At 56.3% G+C, this 27,219-nt stretch overlaps 1 protein-coding gene across 1 annotated transcript; it reads right to left on the reverse strand.

Annotated features, from left to right (window-relative positions):
- Window positions 1-2,155: 2,155 nt before the first annotated feature.
- Window positions 2,156-25,959, reverse strand: WNT4 (Wnt family member 4). Its single transcript, XM_063107146.1, has 5 exons — window positions 25,883-25,959; window positions 11,589-11,824; window positions 3,398-3,529; window positions 3,163-3,305; window positions 2,156-2,623 (listed from the first exon to the last, which is right to left on the reverse strand). The coding sequence occupies exons 1-5, from the start codon at window positions 25,957-25,959 to the stop codon at window positions 2,156-2,158; spliced, it is 1,056 nt and encodes a 351-aa protein (XP_062963216.1).
- Between the last annotated feature and the right edge of the window lie 1,260 nt (window positions 25,960-27,219).

Raw genomic sequence — 27,219 nt, forward strand, 5'->3', positions numbered from 1 at the left:
AGAAAGGTGAAGCCTATGAACGGTCACAGACCTTCTGGCTTCTGCCTGGGGCAGTACCCATTGTGCCAGCATCCAGCCTGGACCCACTGTTCCCCCAAGGTCTGCTCTATCTCTGGAGGGGAGGGGTCTCCACTACTCTCTTTGTCTGGGTCTCACCTCTGCCAGTGAGGGATAGTGTTTTCCCTGGTGCTGAGCAGACAGCTGAACAGAGCCCGTCAGAGAAGCAGTGGGTACAGCTGGGCAACTGTGGGGACACTTAGTTGACTCAGTTTCATCCACTTGAGAGCCAGCCTGCCTCAAGATTATCATCCTGACATTCGAGTATGGTTACAGCATCTCAATTGGCTGTGATCTCCTTCTTACATGGACAATGAGTAGAGATTATGGCTAGGGGTCAAGGGTGTTGACCCTGTCTTCATGAAAGAGCCAACATTGGGAGGCACAAGCCATGAGGTCTGGAGGACAGTGTCTATAGACTGGAGCCCGCCCATATTCTGAATCTGGGACTTTGAATTCAGACACTGAACTCAGGAGCCAAGGGCTTGGAGTCTGAGAACCCCAAATGGGGATCCCAGAGCTCAAGACCTCAAACCTGGAGCCCCAGTGTGGGGGCAGCTTGGAGACTTGGGCTGACAGTTCCTCTGATAATTGGGAGCCTACCTGAGAGGCAGTTGGGTCCGCTTTGCTCTGTGCATGTCCTGCTCACAGAAGGCTGGGGCTAGGCTCTTGATGGTCTGGCTGGTGTACAGGGGCAGGCCTGGGCTGCTGGTGCTATCTCTTGGGGAATCTTTCGCATTCTGCATGGTACCTGGGACCTCAGAGACCTGGAGGGCCTGGGGGTGGGGGAACCTAAGCTGCTGAGACCTCACCAGTCAGGCTTTCAGCTGTTCGTCTCTTCCCTGTGAGCCTGTTCTGTCCTCAGGAACCATGTGGGCTCCTGCTCAGCCTGTGGTCTCTGGCTCCTGCTGCTTTCTGCTCCCTTTCCTCTAGCCAGAACCCTCTTCCCAAGACTCAGACCCAAGGAGACCTGCAGTTCCTGTGCCATTGGGTACAGGAGCCAAGGTGGAGCCTTGGCTGGAGGGCTCTTCTGGTTGTGCCTCTCCATCCAGCTTGCTGTGGGGCCTAGCTCTGCTATAAAATGGGCACAGGCATCCTTGTTTTGTCTGCTTCCTAGGACTGTTGTGCTCATCAAGTGAGGTGGCCCTGTACAGGGCCTAGAACATAGTATTTGCTCAGAGAGTTGTGTTAAGTGAGTATGATGATAATGGGAGAGGACTTTACTGCACAGCCCTTGCGTGCGTGCATGCGTGCGTGCGTACGTGCGTGTGTGTGTGTGTGTGTTTTCCATTCTTAGTTGCAGAGGAGCAGCACTGTGAGGAGGTGACTTAGTTGGGGGCATGACTGCAAGGGTTTGGCCGTGATCTGCCTAGGAGGGACTGGGGAGTGGGGAGTTTCCCCCTTCGAGGGGGGAGGCTGGGCAGGCTGGGCTGAGGTGGGGTGGGACTGTGGCCTTCTCTTGCCCTCACCTCACCTGTTCTTCCCACCTGGAAGGTCCCACAGAGATTGAACATCCATTTGCCCCTGTGAGGGCTGAAATGAACTCTTTGCCCTTGACCTGATATCTGCCCATTCCCTTTCCAGGGAGACAAGGCTACCAAGCTCAAGCTGCCAGGGGTCACGTGTGGGGTGTATGTGTAGGGTGGAGAGTTGCGAGCTCTTTTTCCAGCTCTTTTTCCTTGTGACTTCCATCAAGGAGGCACCTATTTCCCTGTCATAGGACCACCTCTTTCCCTAGATGTCAGGGTCAGTAGCCATGTGGCTGTAATACTTGCTACCCACCTTAAATCTGCAAGTAGAAAAATGGACGCAGATAACAACTGAGTGGTCAGCAGCAGCCACATGTGGACAGTCAGAGGCATGAGCAAGATACCTTTGGTCAGCGGCAGCCACAAAGGCCCAGGTTTTGGGGAGGCCCCAGTTGGTGCCCTTGGGGTCGCCTGCCTGGTTTTAGTAATAAATAACATGAGGACCCAAAAACCAAACCAAAACAAAAAATACAACCAGTATCTCTTGGGGCAGGTGTTGGGAGCCTGTTTAAATTATTGGCCTTCCCTGGGCCACTAGGTGGTTGCCGGGCACAGGGCTGGGCAGGCAGTCATCGGCACGTGTGCAACTCCACGAGCCGCTGGCACTGCCGGCACTTGACGAAGCAACACCAGTGGAATTTGCAACTGCAGCGTTCTGCCAGCTCTACCTGTGCTGTGTGGAAGCCACGGCCACAGCATAGCAACTCACAGCCATCAATGGCCTTGGATGTCTTGTTGCATGTGCGGCCCCTCGTGCCGAGCACGCCACTGCGCATGTCCTGTTCGCAGAAGTCTGGGCTGGGCTCCAAGTACACCAGGTCCTCATCTGTATGTGGCTTGAACTGTGCGTTGCGTGGCACCAGTGCCCTGGAGGAGCCCACACGGCGTGGCTCCACCTCAGTGGCGCCATCAAACTTCTCCTTCAGCGCGTGGCCCACCTGGCGGAAGGGTGGCACGGCTCGCCAGCATGTCTTCACCTCGCATGAGCCTGACACCCCGTGGCACTTGCACTCTACCCGCATGTGCGTCAGGATAGCCTGTGGGGGAGGGGAGGGAGAGGGGCCATCAGGAGACAGCAGTAGAGGCTGGGGAGAGGGCCCCTGGGGCCAACTCCACAGAATCAGAAAGATTTACTGTCATGCTTCCTCTGCATTAAGCACCTACTGTATGCTCTGCTGGGCTGATAAACAGTGATGGGGACAGATGAACAAGATACTGTCCCCGTGCTTGGGCACTTGGAGTTGGTGGAGGAGACACTAAAAGCCATGTCATATGAAAGTGACAGATGATGTGATGGGGATGGACAGTGCTTCATTTAAACTTCACAGGAACCTTGGGAGTGGCATCAAGAAGGCAGATAGTGCCATGGTTAAGTGCATGATCTTTGCTGTGACACAGAGAAGGGTTCGAATCCTAGCTCTGTTACTCGTGTGTGACAGAGGATGACCACAGCAGGTACCTGGTGCAGGTGAGAGCCAGAACGATGCTTTCTGAGTGGCTGTGTGGGTAGAGTGTTGTGGGGGCCCTGCCTGTGCCATCCCTACCTGGGTGGTGATGGGGGATGGTGTCACACTACCTTCCTGCCGGCCTCATTGTTGTGGAGGTTCATGAGGGCCCGGCTGGATGAGGCCCCTTTGCTTCTCTCCCGCACGTCCACAAACGACTGTGAGAAGGCCACGCCGTAGGCGATGTTGTCCGAGCATCCAGACCACTGGAAGCCTGGGGTGCAGTGGGCATAGAGAGGGCAGCAGTGAGTGGGGGCCAGGGCCCCAAGCACCTGCACTCCCACTCTGACCACCTCCTGTGCTTACCCTGAGGGCTGACCCCATGCACCGTCCGGTCACAGCCACACTTCTCCAGCTCCCCACTGCTGCACGCCCGTGTCACCGCAAAGGCCACACCTGCTGAAGAGATGGCGTACACAAAGGCCGCCTCCCGAGTCCCTGTGGGAGGCAGAGGGAGAGAGAGCAGGGTTGGGTCCCAGGGCTCCTCCCCTTTGTCCAGGGCAAGGGGTGGAGAAGGCCTGTTGAATGCTGGAGGCCATGGAGGGAGCAAGGCAGGTGGAAATGCCGAGGGCCAGGCCCTGTGCGGCACTTCCTCTTATCATACCAGTGGCTGAATCCACTTACTCCACCCCAAGCACTACCTGCGCTCTTCACAGGTGTTGATCATTTCATCCTGAGAACAACTGTGTGAGGCAGGTACTAGTGTCATTCTTGTTTTACAGAGAGGTTAGGTGGCTTGTCTGAGGTCACACAGCACCTGGCAGAGTCAGCAGATTGTCTGTCTTCAGAGCCTATGCTTTCTGTTCCTGTGGGAGACTGTTCTTACAACCTCTCCGGAAGATTAGTGGTATTCACATCATTTTATGGAAGACCAAACAGGCTCAGAGAAGTGAACTGACTTACCCAGACTACAGAGCCAGGGAGTAGCAGGCTGGACTATAAACCCAGGTCTGGCTTCCTTTTTTGGCCTTCTCCCCAGCTGGCCTCACTGGGCTCTGAAGGGGTCCCCACACCTTACGATCCTGCCCCAGCACTTCCTTTTTAGGCTGTACCCATTTCTGAAAATGTCTTGCTTCCTTATAACTTTAAGAGTAAATCATAATAACAACAGCTCCTAGGACTTAACTGCTAATACTGCCGACTAGGGGCTGCCTATTACTCACAGGCTCTCTACCACCTGAGCTTTATCCACCCCCATTTTACAGAGGGTGAAATGCAGGTTCAGAGAGGGGAAGGGAACTGGTTTCAGCCACCCAGCAGGAAGCGATAGAGCCAGGACTCAAGCACAGGTCTGTCTGCCTCTGCCCCAGGACTTCTTAGTGATTCTATTTTGGTGCCGGCCCTGGTGTCCTTCCTGAATAGATGTTTTTATCCTCCTAGGAACTGTGCCTCAGGGGGCGTAGCTGTTGTGGAGTCTCTTTCTGGGGGTGGGGGGGGGGAGTGTGTGTGAGTGGGAGTTGCATGGCTGGTTGGGTGTGTGACCAGACAGCAGGCCCTGCTCCTCTCTGGGGCCCTGTGAGGGCCTCTGTGTTTCGTGACTGTACTTCTGTCTCTCACCGGACTGTCTCTGTCCGCAGAAGTGGAGGGGGCAGGCCTTGGCCCCCTGGTTGGCAATTACCTCTATGACACCCAGGCCTGTGCTCTCAGCTGCCCTGGGGAGCAGTCACCGTGGTCAGATGGAAACAATCACCTCCTCTATGCCCATGTCTGTGGACAGAGGCAGCAGAATCCAGCACTGGGGTAGGAGGCCGCTTGGTCCCTGACCACTCAGGACGCCCTGTTCTTGGTCTGGCCATTGAGCTGGGGATATTGCCCACTGCCCACCACCCACTCTCCACTGCCCACTCTCTGCTCTGGCTTGGCCATTTTGGGCCAGCATTGGGGGGCTTGGCTGCAGCATGGAACCTCGACAGCCTGAGATGGAATCTTCTCCAAGTTAATCGAGGTTAATAGCAGGATCATGTTGGTTGGTTTTATGCTGTGGCTGCCCAAAGAGAGACAACTTCAGTTTCTGGTATTTCTGGTATTTCCAGGCCTGAACCAGCACAAATCTTTGCCCCAAAGACCAGGGGGGAAGGGAAGTCAAAGCAGGAGATAGGGCTGAGGGGACTTGTGGGGTGGCCTTGGCTCTTGGCCTTGTGCGGCCCTTTCTCCTCTGCTTCTCTTGGCTCTCAGGCAGCCCCCAGCCCAACCCCAGCTCAAGGCTGACCTCTGCCCCTGAGTACTTGCAGTCCCTGGGGGGCAGGGCACCCCTTGAGGTTGCACAGGGAGACCTCTGCCTCATTCTCCAAACCGATCCATCCACCAAACTCCAGGTCCCCTTTGCGCTGGCCATAGGGGCATAAGGACACAAACGATTTTTCCAGCTCTAGTGTGAGCCTGAGGAAGAGATTCTGAAAGGAAGGTAATAATCACAAGAGCTAAAGCTTATGGAGAGCTTATTATGTTCTGGGAGCTGTCTAAGCACTTTACATATATTCATTTATATATTCTTGATGGAGTTTGGATGTATTGTCCTCCCAGAACTCATGTGAAAATTTGATCCCCAATGTGGCAGTGTTGGAAACTGAGTCATGGGGGCGGATCCTTCATGAATGGATTAATGCTCTCACTAGGTGGGGGGATTAATAAGTGAGTTCTCTCTCTAGTTCCCACGAGAGCTTGTTGCTTAAAAGACCCTGGCACCTCCTCTCTCTCTCTCTTGCTTCCTCTCTCCATGTGATCTGCTTGTACCCGCTGGCTGCCTGTCACTTTCTGCCATGAGTAGAAGCAGCCTGAGGCCCGCGCCAGATGCAGCTGTCCCAGAATCGTAAGCCAAATAAACCTCTATTCTTTATAAATTACCCAGTCTCAGGTATTTCTGTTATAGCAACACAAACGGACTAATACAATTCTTCACAACAGCCCTATGAAGTTGATTCTTTTAATCCTCATTTTACAGATGAGGAAACTGAGGAACTGAGTGGTGAGTAACTTGTCCAAAACTCCCCAGCCAGGAAGCAGTGGAGTCAGGATCTGAACTCGGGCAGCCTTGCTCCAGAGCTTTCAACCTTGACATTATTCTGCCTCATGTAGACCTGAGCTCCTGGAAATACACGTGCAGTCAGTCTCCTCCCGCCTTCCATGTGTGAAGCCAAGAAGGGCTTCCTTAGGTCTATCCTAAATATCGTGTGCTGTAGGACAAGTCCAGTCCCTTCTGTGGTGCTTTACTGGGGATGGTGAGCAGTTGGCTTCTGTGCTCAGCACAGAAGGCCCCAGAGGGCCTGGAGGATGTGGGCATCAGCCGTGTGCCTGCGGCTGATGGCAGTGGCTCCTCCAGCCTTCTCTAACTGGTCCTGGGTCCCAGCCTCTTGACTCCAGTGCTATGGCCCCTCCTGGCTTCTTACCTCTGCCCAGGCTGGAGCCTTGCTTGCTAGTGGAAGGCCAAGCAGGGTCTGCTCTGGGAGCAGAGCAGCGGGGAGTGCCCCAGCAAGGTGGTAAATACTGCTCCCTGGTCAGGGGGTTTGCCTGTCCCAACTGCAGGAGGAAGGCAATGTCACTTTGTCCTTTCCTGGGCCAGGGTAAGGCAGAACTCTTAAGGTGCCAGTGACTGCCCTGCGACCCTCTTCCTTTTCCACATGGCCATTTGCCCCTCTCCACACCCAGCTCCTTTCTTCCTGCTGTTTCTTCTTCCCAGAGCACACCTCTTCCCTTGCTCCACAGGTCTAAATCCTGTGTGTCCTCTGGGTCCAGTCTCAATACATCTTTTCCAAACTGCTAAGGCTGCCTAAGGCTGGGAATTTGGAGTTGTTCTGAAGATCCAATAACAGCTAATCTTTCTGAGGACCCACTATGTGCCAGGGCCTTCCCATACGCTGTCTAAGGCTCATGCCAACCTTAGCAATCAGCTCTCTACAGCTCTGCTCTATGGAAGAAAAAGTGAGGCTCAGTGGCCTGCCTGGGGTCCCTCAGGCAACAAATGACCAAGCGGGAATTGGAACCGAGGCCTGACTCAGGGCCCACGCTCTTCAGATCTCATCACGTGCAATGTCCCTCCCAGATGTTGGAAGGAAGGACATTCAAGTAGGAAGGAGTGTTTGGAGGAGAATCGGCTGAAGCTGAGTTCCTTGAGCTGGCAAGGAAGCCATGGGCATGCTGATACCCTGGTACCAGGATGGGTGCCCTGCTGGAAGGCAGGGAATGGGCACAACTCGAGTGTTACTAAGCAGATCCAGTGGGAGCCCTAGGGAGGTGGGCAGGACAGGCACTAGTCTCCCAGAAAAACCTTATCCCTCATCCGTCAGCCTCTATCCCTGTCCCCAGCCTCTCCAGTTTCCTCTATTTCCCCCTCTGACTGCAAAAGCCCACCTTTTCTTGAAATGACCTCCAGGAAGCCACTTTGAATTTGAGAGACAGTGTAGGACCAGGGAAAGATTAAGGCTCCAGAGCCAGACAAAGCTGTGTCAGACTCTCACTAGTGGTGTGACCTTCCTCTCCCAGTCTCATTTCCCAAACTCTAATGTGGGGAGGTTAATGCTGTCCTGGTAGGGCAGACCCTGAACCTTTCCTGCATCCCTTCCCACCGTCATAGACTTCCCAGGACTCCAGGCGCTCTCGCAATCAGAATCAGCCGTAGATGGTTTTATCTTCTAGCTGTCGTGTGTGTCTGGCCTCTGCAGCTTCCAGGAACTCCTAGTGTGGGAATGTTTCTGGGGTATACAGCCCCCTTCTCCCCTCCCTGATCTCCTTCATCATCAGCTTATATGATGGCATCAAAAGGCTGGCCAGAGAGGTCACCCAGAAGGAAAGAATGTTCTCCCCTTCATTGGGTCCAACGTGATGCCAATGCTGAGGACAAAGGTGAGAACACAGGTTTTAGTGAGGCACTGCCCAGGACTGAGGAGTGTTTACTTAAGTCCAGCCCAGTATTAGAGTCTGTAAGGTGTCCTGGGTGGTTCAGACACGTGGGAAGGGGACAGACGGGCCTGGATTTGAGTCCTCACTCCCAGCCATGCAGTCAGAGCTGAAGGGGCCACAGGGACTGTCTTGTCTCTTGGGACAGGGACTTGATCAAGGTCACAGTGATGACGTGATGGGGCAGGAGGAAGCCCGGTGTTGTCCGTAGATGGGAGGAAGCAGAAGAGGAGGTTCTGTCGCCTTTCCTCCCTCTCCCCGTCCTAGTCAGGCTGGCCCACTCTGAGACGCCAACACTCCTTTGCCAGGCTCTGTGGCCTCCCTCCTACCCTAAGCCGTCTCATTCATTCAGCAAATATTTATCAGTTGCCTGCAATGTGCAGGTGCTGTTCTAGGCACTGGGATTAAGTAGTGACTGAAACAGAGGCTGTCTTGCATCTGGTCCTTAACACCTGCTTGACCAAGAACCTTCACCTCCCATTCCCGGCTGCCCTGGATGCCATCTTTACTGTTTCTGGAAGATTTTCAGCCTAGAGCACACAGTTTGGCCTTCAATTGCACATTAGTCTTATCGTTCACCATTATTTCACCATCTGTCATGCATTTGTAGCCTAGGAGCGGGGATGAGTGGGAGGAGAGGGTCTGGAGTTGGAGGTGTAGGGCTTCGGGCAATGCTGGCAGCAGGGGAACATCCCTGCACCAGTGTCTGTGGACACTTAGCCCTCCATAAGCATTGTCTCTGAATCCTCACAGGAGCCCTAGGAGGTTGGTTCTGGGATTGCCCCCGTTTTACAGGAAGGAGTTCGCTGAGGCTTAGACAGGGCATGGACTTTGCCCAAGATCTCACAGCCATAAGGTGGCAGGACCAGGCTCTGAATGTGTCATCACCCTCTGCTTTCTCAGCTGTGACATGGGGAGAACACTGCGAACTCATAGTTGTCATGAGGACAATCTGATCCAAGACAGCACACAACAGATCCTCAGCAAATGGGGACTCCTTGTCTTCCCTAAGTACGGCCTGGATCTGGGGAATCTGTTAGCGCTGTCCTCCTCCATATCTGAGGCCATGACCCCAGCCCTGGGAGCTGGGGGCTGTGAGAGGGACCTGCCCCACTGGCCGTGCTACTGCTGGAGAGGACAGCAGCTGGTGGGTGATCTGCCTCTCAACCAACCCCTGGACTTTCTGAGAGCCAGTGCTCTGCTCTCAGGTCTCAGGATGGACATGTCCCCTTTCCTCTTGCTCAGTGGAGACAAATTAAGAATTTTCCAAGAGCAATTTTACTAGGGAAGAAAACCCAAAACACAAAAGTAAGGAGATGACTGAGTGGGAAGAGCTCAGACTCCTCCTCTAGACACGACTGATGTCTGCCTGGTGTGACTGGCTGGTCTCAGGCTACCTTGACTCAGCTCCACAGAGATGATGCTTGACCAAGCCACTCGTCCAGAGCAGGTTCAACCCAGGCCTGGTGGAATTCTTAGTGTCCCCCAGAACTTGAGCCAGGGCTGGGTCAACCTCCTTGGTTCTTGCCCCATAGGGAAGGAAGGTACTTCTTGGTGGGGTCTTGATTACCTGCACTGGCTCAGGCCAGCATTGGCCCATGCCTCCCCCTTATGTCATTCTTTGAGTCCTTGCTCCCAACCTACTTTCTGTCATTAGATGACCTCCATTGACTGTTTCCTCCATATCAGGCTTTGCTATGTGCCAGGAAACAGGTAAAGGAGGTGTCCCCTTGCCTTTGAAGAGCTCAAAACTTAGTGATGGGGGAGTGGGGTCAGGAGCAGAGACATCACATTTCAGTCTAAAAGGTGTTACAAAAGCAGCGTGAACACATGGTTCAGGCAAAAATGTGTGTGTGTGCGCACCTATGTCTATATCTATATATAAATAGAGAATAATAAGGCAAATGGGTTAAAATGTGAACAGTCGGTGAATTTAGTAAAGAGAATATAGGAATTCCTTGCACTATTTTTGCAACTTTTCTCTAAGTTTGAAATTATATCAAAGCAAAAAATGACAAAAAAAGGGAAAACTCCTCAGCAAGAACAAAGAGCTGGGAAAGCTTTGTGCAGGAGAGAACTGCTGAGCTGGTGGGAAAGGGGCCTGGATATTTGGGGGAGAGGAAACAGCAGGTGAAAAGGCGTGGGGGTGTGATAGAGCCTGGCATATGAAACTCTGCTGATCTATTCTTCAATCCATCCAAAAAGACACTCTGTGAACACCTACTATGTGCGAGGGGCTTCCTGAACTCATGGCCTGCTGTTTGAGACTGATTCTGGGGCCTAATCACCCAGGCAGCTCTGGGCTCTTGGCAGGGGTATGGTCATCCTAGGAGAGCCTTCACTACCAGGCTGTTCACTGGGTCTCTGCTTCTCCTCTTGAGCAGCAACGTTCAGCAATGCCAAGCATGATCATGCCTTTTTGTCCCCTGCCAGCTCCCAGGAGAATGGCTTCCAAATTTCTATCACAGTTGGTTTCCAACAACATCTAAATGGTTTGCCATAAGCCTAGCAGCCCTGGCCACCCAGGACCACAGGTGCCAAGACAAAGGTTGGCCCAGGCAACCCCTTCCTGCTGTCTGAGCAAGTCAAAGGGCTCTGTAGACTGTTGGGGGCTCAGAAGTGTCAGTTTCATGCTCAGGAAGTAGAAAAAGAGGCAGCTGGTTTAGAGCATTTCCTCGAGGGCAGGGCCTTGACTTTCAAGGAGCCTTCCTTTGGCTTAATGCCTTCTCATATTTCTGGTCTCAGCTGAGGGCCTACCTCCTCAGGAAAGCCTTCCCTGAGCACCTCACCCTGGCCAGGGAAGGTGTCCACCTTTGTACCCCCACAGGCTCCCCTGTACCCTCCATCATGGTGTTTTCTCATCATGGACAAGAGCAAGACCCCTGGAGGCCTATCTCAAAGGGCCAGATGAGTTATGGTTACTTAAAACACGTAGAACAGTGTCTGGCCTATAGTTGGGTGCTGTAGGTGTGGAAGCCACTGCTCCTATTGTGCGGTGGTTGTTCCTTCTCTGTCTCCCTGCTAGACTCTGAGCCCGAGAGCCTAGGAGCTGGGTACCCTTCATCCCTGGACCTCAGGGCTGGCCATGCTGGAAGTGCTCAGTCCAGCTGGTCAGATGTAGAGATGACCGAGATGGGCTCCAGTACTTGAGGCCGAGAGCTAACGTGGAAACAGCAAGGGGCTGGGGGTCCAGAGCCTCAGCTCTGCATCCTGACTCTGCTCCTCATCCCCTGAACAGCCTTGGGTAACTCAGTCCAGTCCCCTGCCTGCACCTCGGTGTCTTCTTCCGTCAAACAAGGATGGTAGCTCCTGCTCTCACTCCCGTGAGACCAGCACTGAAAATGCTGCACACTGTCGAGTGCTGCACAAGCATGAAGCAGCAGCATCCTCCTTGGATGGGCCACCCACCCCAGACTCGCCCCACCTGGATCATCCCCCTGTCCCAGCACCCCAACGCTCTGCATTCGTCCTACGCTCGCTTGTGTGCTGTGCTGTTCTGGCTTCAGCATGACTTGGAATAGCCTAGCCCCTCACAAGTGTCTCATTCCCTAGCTGGAGCTGCACCCTGAGCTCCTCCAATAGCCCCTTCATGCCCTTCCCTCACCTTGAGTCACCACCTTGCCGAAGACAGGCAGAGAGTCGAGGGTGGAGCAGTTCCAGCGCCGGTTCCGGAACTGGTACTGACACTCCTCGATGGCGAGCTGGGCGCCACGGCGCACCGAGTCCATCACCTCCAGGTTCCGCTTGCACATCTGAACCTGCCTCTGGATCAGGCCCTTGAGCTTCTCGCACGTTTCCTCCTCCGAGATGCTCCCCACCGATGATAGCTTGGCCAGGTACCTGAGGAGAGGAGGTGGATCCGATGCAGAGCCCACCCCAGGGCTTCCGCCCCTGAGACCCGCCCCTCTTCTTCCCATGCCCAGGATGGGCTGATGCCACATGTGGCTCAGGTGTCTGGGCACTGACTTGTCCCAGTGACTGGTTCTGGCTGCCGACTTCTCTCTAGATCCAGTGACAGACCCTCTGCCTGGCTCTCTGGGGCTGGGGGGTGGAAGTGGTCTCTTTCATAAGAAGGCCTCCATCTCAAGTCAGACAAAGCAGACAGCAGCACAGGGCAGGGGCTGGGGAGTTGGCAGAGCCCCCATGGGATCCCTCCCTGGCCTGGGTGGCCCCTGCACCAGTGTTTGTGCCCCGGAAGTTATTCCAGACCTGGCCTGTGGGCTCCAACTGCTCCCTGTAGAGATGCCCTCTAGCTGGGAGTCTGGAGCCATGGTCTGCCCAGGGTCTTTCTTTCCCCACCCCAGGCAGGGACCCCAGTGACTGATGCCCGCCTTTTGGCTGCAAGGCCAAGATCCTCACTGCCAGCCATGTCCCAGGACCACAGTTGGAGACCAGTGTCATTGTTGCAGCACTTTGGAGGGTGACAACGAGGGCAGAGAAGGGCTGGAGGTCTGGGGATGGTCAGGACGTGGGTGGTGGTGGCGGTGGCAGGGTTGGGGTAGTGATGGTCGTTCACAAAGTGTGCCATGGTCTCCCCTCTGCCCCTTGAGATTTTATAGCTTGATGATGGGCGATGTCGTTAGCTCCTCATAGGGTTATTGCAAGGATCACGATCTAAATGAGGTAATTAATGTGAAGGTACTCTGGGACCAGGCCCATGAAGGAGAGGGGCTGCAAATGTTTCCATTTCAGTGGAGGACAGGAGAGAGCAGGACTGTTCATTCACCACCTACTTGGTGCCATGCACTGTGGCAGGAACTTGATCCTGTGGCATCCTCACCCCAAATCTTTGAGCGGTGATTACTATGCCCATTTTATGGATTTCAAAATGAAGGCTAAGAGGGTAACATGCCTAAGGTGACACAGATTGCAGCAAGTGCCACAGCTGAGCTTTAAACACGTGTGTCTTTCTCCTTCCTGTCCTCCTTGGTAACAGTCGAGGGCCCCAAGAAGTCTCTGCCCCATCTAACAACAGACACTTTGTGATCTGGACCAGGAGGCTACGGGGCCTGGAGCAAAACATAAAAATGTTCTTTGGTATGGGAACAGAGCTGGGGGAGGGCCATGTGAGGAAGAAGAGTTCCCCCTCTCTAGGAAGGGGAGCTCACATTAACTGAGCACCTACTAAGTGCCAGGTACTGTTCAAAGAGGCAACTGGCTTAAGGTCACCCAGCTCTCAAGGGCAGACTGAATTGGAAGCCAAGTCCTCTGGATGACCCAGAGGCTTGTGCTCTAACCACTGCACTCAGCCTGCCCCTCCCTTTCCCCAACGTCCCTGGCCAGGGCCAAGTGCACATAGTAGGTGCACAAGTGGCAGCCCAGGAGGAGAGCTGAGAATGACTCTGGAAAGCCTGCCCTTCCCATCTGTTCAATGGGAGGTCCCTCTGATCGCCTCCCAGGGTGGGGCTGCCTGGGACTGCTTTCCTGGTCCAGGAGCAGCAGAGTGCAAAGGATCACTCTTGAGGAGTGTTCTCCAACAGGTGGTCTGCTCCAGACCCCTCATTTTATAGGCAAGCTCATTGAGGCATAGAGATAGAAAGGGGCTTTCCCACAGCCCCCCAGGAGGATGTTCAGGCCCTTGCTCTCTCTACAGTCTCAGCCACACAGGTGGGGGGGCTCTGGACAAAAGAAAGTTAGTATCCTTCTGTCCCAACTCTGCAGCGAGCCAGGCCTCCCCCAGGGCTTGATCAGTAAACTGGGTCTCCCAAGGGTGGGCTTTCTCGGGGTGGAGGTGAAGAGGCTGTTGCATCTTATAGGGGAAGCTGTACAAATGTCTTGTCTGAGGTAGGATCAGGGGAAGGTCACAGTTCTCTGGGCCTCAGTTTTCCTGTCCTTAACAGGACACTGGTTCTACCTAAGTCAAAGAACTGCTGTCAGAAGCGAAAGGGATCTGTGTGTGAAAGACGTTCTCACATGTGGCTGAGGAATGAGGCAGGAGCCCGCCATTTGTTTGCTGAAATGAAGGAATAAATGAACAGGTGATCCAATGGAAAAGCACACAGACAGTCGTGTTAAAGTATGGGAAATTTTTATGATGATGACAATGAGAATAGTTAACTTTTATGGAACTAGTCAGGGCTGGGCCAAGTATGTTACATTATTGCATTTAATCCTCATGGCAAGCCAATGAGCCTCCGTTTTAAAGAGGAGGAAACTGAGGCACAGACAGGTTAAATAATTTGCCTTGTTTGCAGAGTCACACAGACAATAAGAGGCAAAGTGGGACCTGAGCCTGGTTTTGCCTGACTTCACAGCCTTTGGTACAGACAACAAAGTTTTGTTATGTGGCTCAAGGACTAGAAGTGCCACTGTGGGCAGAAGCTGCTGGGAGCTGGTTTTGTTGGACCTGAGGATGCCAGCCAAGGTGCTGCTGGTGGGCTGCCTGCCCCTCCCTGGAGGTGTGCAAGCAGCATCCAGGTTCTGTTGTTCAGGCAAGTGGGCTGGACCAGAGCGATGGTTCTAGAAACCAGCTGTGCATAGGAAACATTTGCAGGGTTTGTTGAAAGTGCAGGTGCTTGGGCCCTCTTCAGGAGGGGCTTGGTGGGCATGTGAGGTTTTAACATGCCCCCAGGTGCAGCTGGAAAGCCACTGGCCTGGAGAGCAGTCTTGGGGAAGCCTTGGTGCTTTTCCTTCTGAGCCCAAGGGAGCGCTGACTCTGGGACACCACTCTCCACCTCACTGCAGCTATGGGGCCTGAGTCTGGCTTTCTTCATCTGTAAATGGAGATAATGGTTTCTAACCGAATGGACTGTCGAGGAATTAGCTTGATTTGATAGGGAATGCATCTGGCTCTCAGCTAGCATGTCCTAGGTGCCGGGTCATTGGGAGGCTCTCTCCTTTTCCTCGTAGCACAGGTGGGCAAGCAGGAGGTAGGCGGCTCAGGCTGAGGAGGCCCCATCTCCACTTGCTCTCCCTGCATTCTTTGTCTCCCAGGGGCCTCCTTGTCCCTTTCTTTCCTCTCTACCAGGTCCTGCCCAGAGGATGCACTGAGATTGGTAGTGTCCTGACCAGGCCCAGGCAGGAGCCTGAGCCTCTTGGAGAGGACACAAGGGCAGGAAGAAGGCTGAGAGGCAGGGGGAAGCTGCATGTGAAAGTGAGAGGGCTGTCGCGGCTGCTCAGCCCTGCCTTGGTGCCCCCCAGCTTGAGCTGCTGAGGGAAGGGGTCTCCTATGGAGCCAGTCTCACCTGTTGCTCTTCGCCTGCAGGGGGCGCCAAGATACCGGAAACTGGCGGTGAGCCAGATCCACATTTGGCAGGCCATGGGTGCCCCTCAGTGAGGGGACAAGGAGATGAACCTAACATTGGATCTCTTCCTCTTCAGACCCAGGCTTGGCCTCTCAAAGAACGGTGGAGGCCCCTATTCCCTTTGCAACGTGGGGGCACAGAGCCAGCCTGTTTGTTGTTCCCAACTGGGCTTCCACTCACTCCCTCTGCATCCAGTCGAGGGGGCCTGGTCTGGCCTTGCTGGGCCCTGGCCTCAGGTGAAGGGACGTGGGGTTCTCTGGGCAGGGGGAACAGACTGGGGAGCAGGCCGAGCCACACCCACTGTGACCGAGGGCAAGTCTCTGCCCCACTCGGAGACTGTCTCCTCATGGGTACAATAAACTGGTGGATGTGTATGGCCTTTCCTGCTGCTGGAGTTGGTGGTCCTCCTACTGGCTGGAGTGGGGACTGTTCAGGCCTCAAAGGCCCGTTGGCGCCAGGCCAGGATGATGGATGGAGCCCCTGCCATTTACAAGGGATGGGATATACCACAGCAGCTGCCCACCCCCTTCCCTGAGCTCAGAATGCAATGAGGGGAGACAGGCTGAAATGACAGTGGCAGGGATTTAGGGGTGAGCTGCTGGGCTGTCATGGCTGTGAGTCACTGGGACAGCTTCCAGGAAGAAGCTGAGAAACCTCTTCCGGCTGGCACCAATGCCCACCTCCAGCCCCTGCCTTCATCTGGCACAACAGCTGTCCCCTTCCAGGCACAAGAGGCCTGGCCCACCCCCACCCCTGCTCTCCCAGAACCTAGGGTCTTTCCTGGGGAGGGCTGGGTGCCAGAGCTGGGCATGGCTGGAAGGAGCTGGACCCCAAGCATCACTGGCCCTTGCCCACACTGTTTCTGCTTGCTCACCCTGGTGTCGGGGTAGTGCCTGGCCTTATTTTATGGATGAGCAAACTGAGGCCTGCGGAAAAGAAGTGACTCACCCAAAGTCCTGCAGCTACCAAGTAGTGAGCTGGATCTCAAGCCAGGCTCTGGCTCTCACTCTTTCTCCTGTGCCGGGCTGTGGATCTGCCCTGTTGGATGGCCAAGGGGGGCTGATGCTGCCCTTGGTGTCAGGTCTGACCCATAACCTCCTCAGTGCCTTGCACAGGACACAGTGCATAGAAGGTGTTCAATAAATGCTTTCAGCCTGGATGCATGGATAGGGGGCTCTGTCCCCATGAGGTCCCCTCTGCTGTCCTCCTGGCAGAGTACTCAGCATAGGGAAGAGCTGAGGTGAGGGAGGAAAATGGGGGCTGACTTTGCCTCCTGGTCATCTGGGGGCTTGCAGGCCTGTAGAGGCCAGGCCCAGCCTGTCCTGGGGGTTTCAGGAATGCCCTCCCAGTGCCCTAAGGTGGCTCAATCTTTCCCCAGAGACATGAGTGCCACTAGCTGACCCTAGAATTGGGTCAGGCTCAAATACCGACTGCATGAGCCATTTCTAGGGGAGACAGAGGCATCATGGGCGTCGGCTGCCCCTAGGCTGGGCCAGGCCAGGCTGCGGGGCCTCCACCATCCTGCTTCTTCCCCCTTCCTGGTTGCATTGCCCCAATTTAGGCGTCTTCCTGCCCCCGCTGAGTATGGGTTTAGCAATTTGCCACCTGCTGCCCTGGCCACGCAGGACTCTAGCCATGGCCGTGCCATCGATCGTGTTACCCCACCAGCCCAGGCCTCCCCTGCTGCCACTGCCAGCCAGCTCATGCCCTGATCTTCTCAAATGGGGGCTGCAGGTCCTTCAGGCTCCTCCCAGGAGGCCCTCCCTGTGCCCGGCCCGTGCCTGCAGCCTGCAAGGCTGGAGGGCCCTGGCCCTGCCAGGGAGATCAGATCCTCTCAGCCACCTGCTGTTTTCATTAGAAACTAAAATTAGCTGGGCTTGTCCCAAGCTTTTTCAGGTTTGCATGCTTTTTAAAAAATATATACAAATTCCTAGAGGAAAATCCGCACCTCTGAGACTCCTCCCTGGCTCTTACTCTGCGCGTCAAGAGGAGAGGGGACGGGAAATAGCTGGAGCGTTTGGGAGGCCAAGCAGATCAGTGTCGTGGGTCCTGGCCCTGCGGGTGTCCAGGTGGGGGCTGGGACGCCAGCCCAGGCCTCTCTGCCCCCTCCCTTTGGCCTCCCTGCCTGCCTGGGCCACATTTAGAGCCTCCTCAGTAGCGGTCGTGCCTGCGATACCAGGAGGAAGGAGGCCAAGACAGTGGGAGAGGGAGCCGGAAGGAAACAGTGTCTGCTGAGCAGAGAGCCACCTTGGGAGACATGGGTTGGGTGGAAGCAAAAGTGACCACAGACCCCCATCTAGGACCATGTTCTTATGGGGGTAGGATAGGATGGGAGAGGGGTGTCGGTTCCCCAAGGTCCTGACCACATCTCCCGTCATTTCCAGATCTTTGATCATTTCTATGACCATGGTCTTAGCATCCTGCTGTTCTCTCCCCCATGATGGTCCAGCCCTGGAGACCCCTGTCCTTCTGCATGGCAGGAAGTGTGGTATGGGCACCCACCGGGGAGACCGATGGACTGGGTCAGAATCCCATCTCTGTTAGTGAACATCTCTGAGCCTCAGCGTTTCATCTATAAAATGGGGAGACTAGTAGTTCTCACCCCAGGAGGCTTAAATGAATTAAGCATGCACATAATAGGCGCTATTCCCCTCTTGCAACATTAATATACCGCCATCATCGTCAGGATGATGTTCCCTGTCATTCTTATCACCACATCTCCCCCCAGGCCTCTCCTCTGTCCCCCGAGCTGCAGCCTCTGCGGGACCCCAGACCAGGCCAGCGCCGGCTTCTGCGCACTTGTTTTTCTTTCGCTTGGCTCTCTCAGCCCTCCTAGACCTGGGTTCCTGACTGCTTTGTCAGCTGAGTGTCCCTGAGCAGCGGGACACACTCCTGTTAGAAACAGCGGATTACTGCAGCTGCCATCCCAAAGGCAGATTTTTGACAGAATCTCCAGATGGAGTTTGTGGAGTCAGAGAATGTGTTTCCCGGGGATTCTGACCCAGAAGTCGGACCCTGTGAGGACCGGGAGTGTGAGCAATGGGGTGGAGGAGATGCTGGGAGATGGAGACCTGGGGACACTGGGATGAGAGGGGCAGGGACAGTGGTGTCCACGACAAGCTCAGTCATGCCAAAGAGACTTGGAAACCATTTGTGGGATGAATAGATGACTGAAAGCATGGGCCCTTACCTTCCCCAGTCACTTGTGCCATTCAGACAATAGTCACATTTCCTGATATATCCTCATTGCCACAATGCAGGGTTGGCCAGGCAAGTATCTTCCCCTCCATTTTACAGATGAGAAAACTGAGGCTCAGAGAGGTATGTGTTCAAGGACTTGCGGCCTGCAGGGGTGATCAGGGTTTAAAGGCAGATCATTCTGGCCTCTAAGCTTGGGGCCTGGCCAGTGAGCTTTAAAGATGGGCCCCAGCGACTGAGGGCATGACCGTGGTCAGTGGCCCGAGGGAGGCAGCCTGGTTCTTCCACTGATGAGTCTTTCAAGAGCCTCATGTCTTTTCTGAACTACAGTGAGGGTGTCTGGGTGCTTTCGGGAGGGAGGGGTGCTGGGGAGGGAGATATCCTGGTGGTCATGCGGCTTCCTGGACAGTGCCGGGGCCTGTGGTCTCTGTCACCATTGGGACATGGAAGGAGATACTGCTGGAGGGGCAGCCAGTGAGGAGGGGCCAGCTTTGGAGGCAGCAGGCTTGTTTGTGGGGTGGTGGGAGCCGCCTCCAGCGCAACTTCTTCCCAGCCTTGCCCTGGCTCTAGGGCTCTCAGTGCTCAGGACAAGTTCTTTTGGCCCCAAGTGCATTTCTTACTCGGGGCTCTCTTCCCCGTTGTCCTGTCTCCTGGGGTCCCTCGCTCCCTCTTCTCCCCATCCTAGAAGCCTACACTCCGTTTTCTATCTCTTGGCTTCCCAGTCTCTCTTACTTCCAGCATCTGGGTGCTCCAGCCTCTGCATTTCACTCCTAAGGGCTCTATGTCCCCCACTTCCTGTTTGGGACCCCCCCAACTCCCATATCCCATCTTACTGTATTTGTTCCCCGGGGAGCTGGAGGTTGACTCAGGGCCAGGAAGCAGCCACTCAGACCTGAGCCTGGATGGCCCCAGAGCTGTGCCAGAAGGTAAGGATTTTTCTCATCTCCCTGGGGCTGGTGTGGTTGTGAGTGGGTGTCAAATTTAAGGCACTTCCTGACCTCACCTTGCCCCTTAATTTGCCAGCAGAGAGCTGCTTCTTTGCAGAGACCCACCCGACCCTTGTCCGCAGAGAGCCTTTCATGTGCTGTGGTCACGGAACCATTGAACTGTCCTCTCCACCGGCTGAAGGAACCGGGGTGGGGAGTGAGCAGGGTGAAGCCTGGCTGGGCTGTCCAGAGCCAGTGCTGGCTTCCTGGAGGGATGCTCTGTGGCTCCAGGTTTCCAGTGAGCTCCTCGGCCTTGGCGGATCCCTTCTGAAGGCCCAATCCTGAGAGAGCCTGTGCTGTGTCCCCACCTCCACCCACACCAGGGCAGGTGGGACAGCCTCGGTTCCCGCTGGCTCCAGCTGCTCCTCCCCTCTGGCTGAGAGTGACTGGCTGGGGGATGGGGTGGGGCTTTTGACCTGCTTTCATCTGCAGCAGGGAAAGTTCTGGGAAGACAGGAGACCTGGGATGGAGTTCCGGCTCTACTGCTAATATTCTGTGTGACACTAAGTGCCTAGGACAGTGCCTGCTGTGAGAAAGTGCTTGACATACTTGAATGGGGCGAGAATCCTCCTAACCCTGATGGCTGTGACTCGTCCTCAAAGCCTGGGGTGCCAGGACAGCCAAGCATCTCAGACTCAAGGAATACTTTGCTGTCTCGAGGCCCTGGGGAAGAGTTTCTGGGACCCAATCCTGGGATGATAGGGTTTGTGCATGAACAGTGAGAAATGGTCTGAAGGGACTGTTCAGAGTCACAGTGGGAAAGAGGTCCCTCTAGGCCCATCAGCAATTCCCTGCTGTTCTCATGGGCCTCTCAAGAGATACGGGTGAGCTGTCGGGAGGTTCCTTCCCTCCCCGAGGACACCACCCGCCCCCTCTGCTCTCTTGTCAGACCAGGTCCCCTCCACCGTGGGGGTTCCGACTTGGCAGGGAACTTTAAAAACATAGTTTGGTTCAGTTTGCCAGGAGATGGGGGAGGTGGAGAGGGGTTTGAATGGGGAAAGGGGGAGCTGGTGGGGTCACCGCAGGGAGCAAGCCTTCTCCCAAGTTTGGCTGAATCACAGAAGATGCAGTTCAGGACTCAGAGATAAAACCTGGCAACTCCTGTGGAAATCTGGATAGCAACCATGGGGTCGCAGCTCCGCCTCCCAGCTGGGTTTGCCAAGCAAACCAGCAGCAGCTCTTGCAAGCTTGCTTGGAGTGGAGGGGTGGCTGGAGGGGCCGATGGTAGGCGGCTGTCACCTCTGCCAGTGGCTCCCTGGCCAGTCTGTGCCCCGTTGGCTCAGTCTGAGCCCTTTTTCCCAGAGGGAGGAACGGGAGGAGGAGACTTAATGTAAACGCTTGGCTTTCCAAATGCACCCACAGGGCCTTAGTTGGGCGAGTTTCAACAGGTTTGGGGAGCACTGTCTTGTCAGGTGCTTGCAGAATTGCTCAATTGCTAATCCAGGGTTGAGGGAAGAAAGTCAAACCATGGCAGACAGCTGGGTCGAGACTGCTGCCTGAGCAAGCCCCTCGGGCAGAGCCTGGTCACGCGGGGTGAGAAACGGCTCAGCTGGGCTCTGAGGGTCTGCCCTAGCCCAGGAGAGAAGGGTTGTTGGGTGACAGCCACACTTGCAGACACCACTTTGGCACGTGTTAGTATCACCTGAGCCTCAGGACAGTGGAGCGATGCCTCCTCCTATGCGAAGTCTCTGAAGATGGGTTACATCTGAGGACACCTTAGAGCCTGTGTCGTGAACAAGCCCATCTCTCTTTGCTCACTAGCTACTGGTTAAGCCCCTACTCTGTGTCCCAGGCACTGTGGGGATACTTAGAGGTGTTTATGCCTTGGCCCCCTTGTCTGTCACCTTGTAGGAGCAGTAAAGAAGCCATACTGTTGGACTGTAGTCACGCACGAGTATAATAGGAAATGGTTCTACAGGCAGGGGATGAAAATCACGAGATTTGTACACATGAGAGCAAGTCAGGTTCAAGTCCTGCTTCTGATTTGCAGAATAACCTGGGGGAAGTTGCTACACTTCTGGGCCTCTGAAGAGGGGCTGAAAGTAATATACACTCCCCTCCTCTGAAAGCGGGAGTGTGGTTCAAATAGGAGAATGGGTGTGGAAGTGCTTTGTAAGCCATTGATTTTCAATAGGGGTGATTTTGCCCTGCGGTGGACATTTGGCAATGTCTGCAGACATTTTTGGTTGTCACCTGGGGGGAGTGTGCACTGGCATCTAGTGGGTAGAGGTCAGGGAAGCTGCTAAACATTCTACGAGGCACAGGATAGACCCATAACAAAGAAATATCTTGCTCAAAACATCAATAGTACCGAGGTTAAGAAATCCTGGTGTAAACTGTTAAGTGCTGTAGGTGTTAGTGATTGTAATTCACTGCCCAGAGCCATGGGGGGAGCTCCAAGGAGATGGGATTTTACTATTTAGAGGGGAGGGAGGGATTCTTTTTAGCTGGGGGCCAGGGTAACCTTCCCAGGGAGACAGGCCACATCTTTTCCTGCGGGGCTGGCACTGCACATGTGTGGCTCTGCCCCACACCTGGCCCAGTGAGTTGTGTCCAGAATGCCTGGCCTCACTCTGCCCACAGCCAGGGGAGTTACACCCCCTGCTGGGAGAGCAGACACACAGGGACTTGGCCTGAAGACACACACCTGTGGGGACTCAGAGCCAGCGAGGTGTGAGATGCCTCCTTAGCCTCTCTCTCCCTGTGTCACCGAAGATGCTCCCAGTGATCATTCCTCTGGCCAGCAGGATTTGCTCCTGAGCCAGGCTGGATGCCCCTGGCTTTGTGAGGCTCTTGTGGGGGCCCTGGTTGAAGCAGGGAGGTGGCAGCTTAACATCCTACCTGTGTAAGATCACAGGATCCGGACAGGACTGTTTGGAATAAACAGAACTTGGGAGCAGCAGCCTGAAGAACAGGGACATGACTCTGCAGCTCACTGACAGCAGCCCTCAGCTTCCGGCAGCTGCCATGGCTACCATTTCCATTGGTGTGCCTGGCACAGTGCCCAGCATGCTACATGCATGGGCTGACTCCTTCCAACCACCACTCTGTACCAAATGGCACCGATTGTACCATTTTACAGGTGAGGAAACTGAAGGTCGGAGAGGTTAAGTAACCTGTCCAAGGTGACTCAGCCAGGCAGTGGCAGAGCTGTGTTAGAACTTGAGGCTATCTGTCTCAGAGACCCAGTTCTTAGCCACTCTGCTGGCCTGTCTTTGAGTGCAGCACAGGGTCTCTTCCCTTGCCTAGTGGAGTTTTGCTAGGGCCCAGCTCAGCACACCACTGCTTTTCTCCAGGAAATCCACAATTTATAGCTTATCTGTTCCCCAACTCTTCCCAGTAGTTCCATTTGAAGAGGCCCACCCAAGACCACCAGAAGGTGGCACAGAGCTGGGACTAGAACTCAAGTCTCCTGACTTCCAGCTCAGCCCTACAGCTCTGGGGAACATCCTGAAACATTTCTGAGCCCAGGTCCATGGCAGGGTAGCCCGTTGCAGGCAGAGTCCAGGCCTTGCACTGATGATCTGTTTTCATCCATCCATCCCTCCCTCAGTGGTGGGAGCTGCCACAAGCTGTCAACTCATTCTGGGTGCCAGACGTGAGTCTAATCAACAGCTTCCAGCTTCTCTGGGCTTGCCCAGGCCTCAGGCTGCGGAGCCCTCCCAGCTCCAGGCTCTGTCCTGCCCAACAGCTGCACGCAGCGGGACACCTGGCCTCCCCGCCAGGCCACCCGCCCTTCTGAGACAACAGACTGCTCTTGCAACTGGCCAGCCAACTGACCCTGGACTGAAGCCTGACTCCAGGTACTAGGAGGGGGGGTGAACATCCAGGCCCTGCCCCTCGGCAAGTGCTGCCAGCCATCCTCTTAAGGCTAGGCCTCCAGCATGCCTCACACTTGAAAGGACACAGTGCCAGCCACCATGCCTGAATGGACATCTGCCTGTCCAAAGCTTTTCCTGCTAGAGGCAGCTTTTGGGTCTGACACCTCTGCCATTTACTAGCCAAGTAACTTTGGCCAATCACCTCTGTGATCCCCAATCTTCTCATCCATAAAATGGAATTTACATGTCAGGATTGAGATAGTACAGTAGGAGTTATTATCATAATTATTATTGTCTTGATTCTGCAACCTCCAGGCCAGGTCTCTGTGAGTGCTCCGGCTCATACTCTTTCCTCGACAGCAATGTAGCATGTACGCCGTCCCACCCATTCGTGGTTTGCTTTTATTGTGTCTTTCTACCTAGACCCCAAGCTCCTTGGATGCCAGACTGTGATATCTACTTGCCCCAGAGTTGGCCCAGACCCTGGCCCGGGGATAGAGGTTGATAGATACAAGGCAATGACCCAAACTTGGGATATGCCCAGAGTCCCTTCTGCATCACAGCCTCTCTGGTTTGGTAGGGTCCTGGGAGGCGTCTTGTTCCTCTTGCCTTGGGCTGAGTAGAGAGACCCTTGGCTTGAAGCCCAGGGTGGAGCAGGAGTGAGCTGGGTCACCCAGAGACCTGCCTCATGGCAACCTGAACCATCACCGTAGCAGAGAACAGGTTTGCCAACCTCTCTTCTCCCTCCAGGCCTCCCCTCCTCACCCCACCCCCACGGCGCAGGCACGAGAACTGAGCTGTTGGAATTCCCCATCGTTTGTGTGACCCAAAGCTGGGGCTGCCTCCTTGGCTGGGATTCTGGGCTTGGACATGGCTGAAGGTGGGTAGTGATGCCACCTGGGCCACACTGGCTCAACTTTGGGACGGTTTCAGGGAAGGGGGTATAGTGTCACTGCCTGGGAGTCAGAACAACTGGGGTTAGTTCTCAGCTCTGATTTGGGCCTCAGTTTCCTCATCTATAAAATGAGCCAAAAGACTAGATGCTCCTGAAGGACTTTCTACTGCAGATGTTGCCGTCTTCTCTGAAGACCCGGGTCAGACACTTGAATTGCTCCTTTTTCCTCGCTTTTGCAGCTCTTGGGGCTGGGCAGGTCAGACCCCGTTTTTGCTCCTCCTGATGCTCAGACCTGTTTTGGAGACCCTGGCTCTGAGCTCATGCATTGAAGGGCCAGCCTCAGGGACTCCAGGCTCTCCCAAGTCCAAACTGGTCCCCCTCTTCAGCTCTGTGACCCAAGTCCCACTCAGAGGGGTGGCCTGCAGGGAGGAGGTGGTGGTGTCCTGGTTTCTGTACACTCTGCCACTGCTCCTGAAGTGTTAATCAAATTAAGGCTCCAAGAAAAACAAAAGCTCCGCAGCCACTTTGGGCTGCCTTGGAGTCGCTCACTCTCGAAACAGCTGGGAGGATTCCACATCACCTCCGTCCCCCAAGCCCTGGGTGGCTCTGACCCCAACCAACACACTCCTCCAGCCTGCAGGGCTCGGGCTGGCCACATGACCTCACAGCAACAGCCATTGGACACTTGGGGCAATTTCATGGGAGATATTTATTCTTTGGTCTTGATGCAGAGAGAATTTTTTCCTCTCCTGCTGTCTCCATGGAAACCCCAGCTACACTGCTGGCTATCCCCCTTCCCACCTCATGCTTTTCAGATCAATATTGGAGCGTGGCTCCCCATTGGCTGCCCACAGTGGATGGGGGCAGAGCTCTGGGAGGAGAATTGGGGCCAGGGTTAGGCCTGGGGCGTGGGGAACCCCCACGGACTGGGGATGAAGGAGTCCAGGGTCTTCCTGTTCGCTGTTCACCCGCTCACTGCACCCCATGCCTTTAGTCCCTCTTCCCCCAGCGAACTTTCTGCCCCTGCCCAAGGAGGCCCCTGAGCGCCGACCCAGTCAAGGAGAAACAGACACGTCACCAGCGATTACCACCCTCTCCTGTTTAGGTGAGACACATGGAGGTGGGGGGCTGTTGTCCTCTGTAAGGGCCGGAAGGAGTTGCTTCCTGCCCCAGGGAAACCAAGGCCCCCAGCGTCAGCCACGGGCTCTCGGATGCCGGCGTCCGGGTCCCTTCTCTCCTTCTCTCCCCGGCTCCCGCCCCCCAAGCAGAAGCAGGTCCCTGCACGCCTCCAGCGCAGCCGGGCGCGGGGGGCTCGCTCTCGGACTTCTCGGGATTAACCTGCTGTTATGTCCCGGAGCCCTCCCCTGTAATGGGCTTCCTCGGTGACCTGTCAGCCCCACTGGGCTGCGCCCCGCGCCCGGCACCCCTCCCAGGCCGCCGCCCCGCGCTGGCCCTCCTTGCACCCTCGGGCGCCCTGGGCAGCCTAGGGGTGCGGACGCTGCGCGACCCCTGCCGCCTCTGGGCAGGGAGCCGAACCCGGGCAGGAGGGGCCCCGGGGTCTCCAGGGGAGGCCCGGACAGTGGCGGCGGCAGCAGAGAGCGCGAGCGAGCCGCCCGTCCGGCAGCCGAGACACCTGCCGGGCGCCCCCGCGCCCGCTGCCCCGCGCCGCCTGGCACCGGCCGCTGCCCTCGGGGCCTGCCCCGCCCCGCCCCGCCCGGCCCTGCCCGGCCCTGCCGGGTCCCGTCCCGACTTACAGCCAGTTGCTCGCGGCGGCCGAGAAGACGGCGAAGACGAGGAGGCGCAGCGAGCGCAGGCACGAGCGGGGACTCATGGTGCGGCCGCGGGCGCCCCTCCCGGGACGGCGGCTGCGGCCGCGGGGGGCCTCCCGTCGGGGCGGCAGGTGGGCGCCCGCGGGTGGGCTGCGGCGCGGCGCCGGGCGCGGGCCGGGGCGCGCGCGGCGGGGCTCTGCCTCCGTGCCTGCCGGCCGCCCTGCCCGCTGCTGCGCCCGCTGCCCGGCGCGGACCAGACTGTCAGCGCCGCCCCAGAGCCGGGATGCGGCGGCGGCGGCGGCGGCGGCGGCGGAGGCGGGCGGGCGGCCGGGGGGGCGGGCCGGGGGCGGGCCGAGGATGGGGTTACCTGGGCGGGCCCAGCGGCCCGGGACACCCCCCGGGGGCGGGCCGGAGCGGCGGCCGCCCTCGCCCGCGGGACTGGGCTTCTCCGGGGGCCTCCCCAGCCGGGCGCCCGGGAGGACTTGGGGCCCGAGACTGCTCCAGGCACGCCTGGCTGCGCGCCGCCGAGTCCGGCTCGGCTAGAGGCGCGGCGACCCAGCCGCCCGGTCCCCGTCCGGGCCTTGGGGACAAGCGGGCACAGCTCCCCCAGCCCGCCGCTGCGGGCACAGCAGTGCGGGTCTCGCCCCCCGCCGGCGCCTCGAAGCCCAGACCCCGGCCCGGCCCGACCGTGGCGGACCGACCCGAGCGCGGCTGCCATTCGCGCGCACCCAGAAGCTTGCGCTCCGGGCACCCGGGGCTGCGCATCGGGGCGCTGGGCTCACCCCCGCCGCACCCCGCCAGGCCCCTCCCTGCCTTTTGGCCCGCGAGTCCGGCGGCCCTGTCCCTCCCTGGCGCTCACCTCTCTCCAGTCTTCCGGGAGCTGGACGGGGCCTCCCCAGCTTCGGGCAGCTTGGGACAGTGGCCCGAGGCTGCGGGAATCCGAAACCTCGCTTCTGGCTAGCCACAAGATCTGGGCACGCCCTAAGCAGCAGGGTCTTGACTCTGAGCCTCCGTTCTCTCATCCGAGAGGTGAACTTAGGAACCTGGGGTTGGCAGGTTGGAAGGAGCTTAGAGAAGGTCTCTTTTTCGCACTCACCAAGTCTTGCTTTGCTCTTGGTGTTCTGTGTGCTTGTTTTATTTATTCTTCCATACCTGGCAGATTCAGGTTCTTTTTGGTCTTATGACCCCGGCCCCTGTTCAGTGCCTGGCACAGTGTGGGTGGCTGCCATGTTTGTGGAATGAATGAATGAATGAATGAATGGGCATGGGCTGCAACAGCCCGTGCCTGGATGGTCCAGAAAGCTCAATTTCACACCATAATA

The sequence above is a fragment of the Cynocephalus volans genome, chromosome 8 (genome assembly GCF_027409185.1).
Source record: "Cynocephalus volans isolate mCynVol1 chromosome 8, mCynVol1.pri, whole genome shotgun sequence".
Taxonomy (NCBI): domain Eukaryota; kingdom Metazoa; phylum Chordata; class Mammalia; order Dermoptera; family Cynocephalidae; genus Cynocephalus; species Cynocephalus volans.